At 39.1% G+C, this 5,630-nt stretch overlaps 1 protein-coding gene across 1 annotated transcript in view; it reads left to right on the top strand.

The window, feature by feature from the left end:
* Positions 1 to 4,974, top strand: part of FECH (ferrochelatase) — a 32,513-nt gene extending 27,539 nt beyond the window's left edge. The window contains 3 exon segments of the mRNA XM_023531172.1: positions 296 to 460; positions 3,100 to 3,159; positions 3,636 to 4,974. Coding sequence (XP_023386940.1) covers positions 296 to 460; positions 3,100 to 3,159; positions 3,636 to 3,770 — 360 coding nt within the window. The 3' untranslated portion in view covers positions 3,771 to 4,974.
* The last annotated feature ends 656 nt before the right edge of the window (positions 4,975 to 5,630 follow it).

The following is a 5,630-nucleotide window of genomic DNA, read 5'->3' on the forward strand; positions in this document are numbered from 1 at the left end:
GGAACCCGATTGCTCACCGTAGGCAGAAAGAACTCCACAAGCAAGTGAGGTGGAAGGGAAATCAAGCGGCTAATCGAGCTTCGTTTACTTAATGTATTATTTTCTGTTGTAATGACAGAAATTGTCATTTATATTCTACCAACTTCTAGAAGGATTCGAGCTTCAACGTGGAAATACCAAAACCCATTAAAGCAGGTGTAAAGCATGGCCCTCACTCCTAAGGAGGTGCACGTGCCCAGGGCAGTGGACACAGTGGGAGAGGTGGTCCCTCTGCATGCATCCTCCTTTCTTGTAGGTTGGTCCAATGCCCTGGCTGGGTCCTCAGACAGACGAGACTATCAAAGGGCTTTGCGAGAGGGGCTGGAAGAACATTCTTTTGGTTCCAATAGCATTTACCAGCGATCACATTGAGACACTGTATGAACTGGATATCGAGTACTCTCAGGTTCTAGCTAATGAGGTAAGTCTTGCAATCTGGCTTGTTAATCCCATTGTGATTTGTTTGAAAGGGCAGCTTTCTCTGTAGTGATCTAACTGTATCACTCAGAAGTATTGTTTGGTATATACATTTGCATGTGCTGCGTCCTCCTTGTTCTGAATGATACTTAATCTGAGTAATAACCTGAGCACATCAGATTAATTCCAGGTCAGCAGTGGGGAAGCACTTTCATGCCTTTCTGAAACCAGGCAGCCCATTGGGGGCGACACCATTTTGTTTAGTTCGAGTTACTGTACTACCTAAAAGTAATGAAAACCATATTTCCTTAAGAAAAAGTAATCGTCCTTTTACCAATTTGGAGGCCAAACATTTTATTATTTTATAATTCCTTTTCTTTGCTTAATAATGCCCTTTACTTAAGGCTATTACATTGCTTCTCTCTGGGTTTCTGAGGTATTTAGGAGTCATTGTCGTTTAAGAGAAGAGCATGGAATGAATACTGTGCAGTGTGTGTTGTTATTTTCTTGACTACCTTTTTTATGCACTCAATTAGCTATTTGCTGCTGTGTTGTGATCAGTCTGGTTATTGAAATAACAACTACTATTCTTAGTGTCCTGTAATGTAAGATGGATGTGAATTGTCATTCAGAATGGAGAAAATCTATTGTTCTCCTGTCTCATGGCTTCTGAGGGCCGGCCTGAAACCTGAGTCCGATTATGGCACTGTTTCTGTGGGAATTGTGGAAGCATTGGGACCCAAGAAGCCCTTCCCGCCATCTTCTGCCAGAACTCCTGGCCCTGGTCATCCCATGTGTGATTGATGGAGGCCTGGTCTTAAAAGGCTGGATGGCTGGTATAGGGCAGGGTGTGGGCTGGGGGAAGCTTCAGCCAGCACCCAGCCTCACAGGTTTTTGTGTATACATCCTGGTCATCAATCAAGCATTGATGAAGTTAGAGGATACCTAAATTACTTGTCAGTAGTTCTGATAAAGAATTTATAGGAAAGTTGTAATTGGCTAAAATGAGGTTGCAGGGTTGTCTGTGGATTTCACGTAATAACGCCTTCTGTGTCTCGCCATGACCTTGGCTGATGTGAGCTTGCTAAAAAGACCTAAGTGCAAATATAGTTCATACTTGGAAAACAAGCTTTGTTTGTATTGAATGATAATTCACATTCATTCATATTATCAAACTGAGGCCATTCCTTAGTAATCAAATGGATTATTAGTGACTATAAATTAGTCCATATAGAGAATAAAGAAAACCATCTTGCTACAATTTATTTCATTCTTTTGATGGGAGAATATACCGTGTTTAAAACAACTGACTTTATTTAAAAAGTAGTTTGAATTTTTCCTCAAGCAGAAGTAAATATTCCTTTTTGATAATAAAAATAATAAAAAGCTCAGCCAGTTGAGAGAAATATAACATAGAACTCACTCAGAATCTTACCCCTCAGACATAGTACACTAATATTTTAACAAAAGTTAAGTCCCCTTTCTCCTCTAAATGTATGTGTATTTTAATTAAGATGGTATTTTTCTACGCATTTAACAAAAATGGTATTTTTGCACACTGTTTTGTAACCTTTTTTTTTCCTTAAAAATATATTATGGGCCCAAATCAATAAATATAATTAGATCTTTGTAATTATTTTTAACAAATCCTTGATTAGCATACATTGAAGATGTTTCTAATTTTTGTTGTCAAACTGTTCTGTAACAAACATCATTTTCTTTTTTATTTTTCCCATTATTTTCTTAGGATAAGTTTCTAGAATGGGATTTGATGTCGATACACATTTTACTGCTTTGCCCTACAGAACTGAATCCTTTAACTCTCCCTTCAGCAGCGTTTCAGCACTGCTGGCCGACACGGGTTACCTCGGGGCTACTGACTTCTCTGTGAAGTTGTAGAACACAGTTTCTTTTCAAGTTGAGAGCTATGCGTTTGCTGAATCTCAGCATTTTTCCCATGCCCATCTCCTGATGTTAATGCAGCCGAAAAGCCATCAGCATTTTGGAAAGGGAAAGAGAAGATCCTTACTACCTGAGTAAATAATAATTAGATAATCCTCACTTACTTGGGGGATAATTAACTGGATATTTTTGGGAGAGGAGAACAGGAGTAGTAGTGAAACAATCCTTGAATTTTTAAATATAAGTATATTTAAAATCCAGCTCCGAATTGGATCCAGTCTAGGTTCAATATACATTAAATTAATTGACCTCTTTTGACACTTGGAATCAAAACAGATATAAAACTTTACTTACTTAAAGCAACATTCTGCGTAGGTGGAGTCCATAAAGGCATGTATTACAGAGGTGCAGTAAAAACGGTAAACAGATTTCAATTACTTGGGAATCCTATCAGATACAACCTCAAGAATGGTTTGGAAACAAAGCACCTGTGGGAAGGTAACGGGGTGGGGGAAGGAATAGAAATTGAAGAACAGTTTTGCGATAACAGAGGTGAAGATCAGCATATGTGCTTGGTCCCGTGACTGCTTTTCATTTCCGAGCAGTCTGGGAACTCTTGAAGTAAGACTTTGAGTCGTCTATGTGTATATCTGTGCATGTTTTTATTTTTTGTAGCAGTTTCTTTTAAGAGAGAAAATAAAACATGTGCGTGTTTTTCCTCCCCTTTCTCATTCGATTCAGTGTGGAGTTGAAAACATCAGAAGAGCAGAGTCTCTTAATGGAAATCCATTGTTCTCTAAGGTATCTATAGCGTTACAACCATTTTAGTAGAACGTATCGGAGAGTAATCCTCTGAGAAACCCTTACAGAATATTGGTTTTCTCACATATTAGAACATTTTGAGTTCCAATTAATTACAAAAATAAAATCGAATTCCTTATACTCTCAGTCTTTTTTCCTCTAGATAGCCCCAATTTTCTGATTTCTACTCACCTATAACTATGTCTGATTTAAAAAGCTGCCTTTCAGAGACAAGGTGTAGCGGGTGGGGGTAAGAGGATTTCATTTTTTAAAAATCTCTAAGTTCTCTCCAAGAGAGGCTTCCTGGGAGAAGATAGTATAGAATTTGGTTCAAAGGATTCGTAATTCAAATGAAAAGAACCCCCGGCCGTAGTGATCACCTGTGCAGATGAGCGGGGGTGGGCGGAGGACTCCATAGGAGATGAGCAGATATTTTGCCTCTGAGGAACCTTTGCTTCTTGCCGTCCGCCTTGCAGGCCCTGGCCGATCTGGTGCACTCACACATCCAGTCGAATGAGCTGTGCTCCAAGCAGTTGACACTGAGCTGTCCACTCTGTGTGAATCCTGTCTGCAGGGAGACTAAATCCTTCTTCACCAACCAGCAGCTGTGACACCTGCCAGGAGCCCCCCCCCGCCCCGGGATTAGGCAAATGCCCAGCCTCCAGATACCTCCGATGCAGAGGAGGACGGATTCAGAGATCAAGGGAGTTACATTAGGATATGTACAGCCTGTGGGCACACGTCCTTGTGTGATTTCTTGAGGAATGGACTCTGAAATTCTTATCGAAAGTTTTCTATTTTTATATATCAATACAGTATATTCCCTCTCTCTGGGTAAAGTTACTAGTTTGGAATGGCCGCTAGGCTATTTAAAAAATGAATTTTAAAATTTTGTCATATGCACACATATTTTAAATAGAGGTTTTGGTTTTATTGCCTCAAAAACCTCCTGCAAGGGTACAGAGAGTGCCCTCTGTGGGCTGTCCGTGGGAATGACATCTATTTACAGTCCTTTGCATATAGCTTTTTTTTTTTTAAGTGAACAGAGTTAAATAAATGAAATATAATATGAAAAAGAAATGTTACCTAATCTCACCTAAGTGCATGGCTTACAGAATGCCAGTGAGGCTGTATGGTTGCCTACAGCGGCTGCTTTTGCCACTGCTGTCGCTGTTAATGGTCATTTTGGTACTTGTGTGTGAACCTCACTTTCCTCACCATAAAACCAAATCAGATTCCACATGTGCTCTGAGATTCCCCAGGCACACAAGGCTAATAAATGTGTAGAAATCCAGTGTTTGTCATACGTGTCTTGGTAGGAATCTGTGTACCACAGGAGAGGGGGCTCCCGCTGTCTCCTGTCCCCAAGAACAGTGATGCCAGGAACAGTGATGCTAATGATGGCCTTCATCCTTAAGGCCCTGCCCAGGGCCCCAGTGAGCCCTCCCATCGAGCATCTTCTTTATCTTGGTCGAACATCTCCTTTCCACACATTTGTTTGCAGAATTATTTTATAAAGCCAACCGTGTTTTGTAACCTTGAATTCTTTCTTATAATATTTTATTACAAAGATTATATGACATGCTATAGGAAATTTCAAAAATAGAGAAAAGGAAAATAACCGCCTTAATGCAACAACTGCTCATCATATTGTATTTCATGTCAGTCTTTCTCTGTGGATATTTTTAAGGCCATTGTAACCTTGAATTTGTGAGTGAAAAGTTGTTCTAAAAAAATAGAAATAATGTAGGATCAGAGTCTGATCTTCTATACTTAGATTTAAATGGATTAAAAAAATCTCTGACGGATCCATAATGAATTTGTAATGATTATTTTGTCTTTCCTCATTGTCCTAGAACTTTGTTCTTCAAAAGAGTATTTCTTTGATCTTTTAAAAAATCCGGTTCATAAAGTAGAAGTATTAGAGGAGTTACAGATCTTCCATATTCAGGATTTACTATTATTAATAAGTTTTATGGTGTCATTTAGGTTTTAACCAGTTGGATTCATGTTCTCTGTTAAATTGTAACTAATCTAAATTAGTTAATAATCAAAATTGTTAAATGGGAATTCACTTTGTAATACAAGAAAAGAAACATGCATATCAGCCACTTTAGTTAATAGTTTGCCCACACTGATAACAGCTCTGAAATTTGAGTAGCATCTACATTTTTTTTTTTTCAAATTGATTTTCCTAATTGTGGATTGTGTTTCTAGAGAAAGGTACAAGGCCTGGGTAGTTCTTAAGAATTTTCCTCGTCTGTTTCCATCAGCTTTTGAGGGTAGGTTCAAGGTAGACTTCGAGTGTCTCACATGAAGTGAGTTCTCTGGGTTAGTGGCGTGGCACCGGGAGTCAGGTTATGTTCATGGCCATTCTCCTTCAGGAAATTTCCTGATCACCTGCCCTACTTTGCTTTAGAGTTGAATATACATTCTTATGGACGTGTTGCAGAAAATTCCAGTTTGGGCGC

The sequence above is a fragment of the Pteropus vampyrus genome, unplaced genomic scaffold (genome assembly GCF_000151845.1).
Source record: "Pteropus vampyrus isolate Shadow unplaced genomic scaffold, Pvam_2.0 Scaffold62, whole genome shotgun sequence".
Lineage (NCBI taxonomy): Eukaryota > Metazoa > Chordata > Mammalia > Chiroptera > Pteropodidae > Pteropus > Pteropus vampyrus.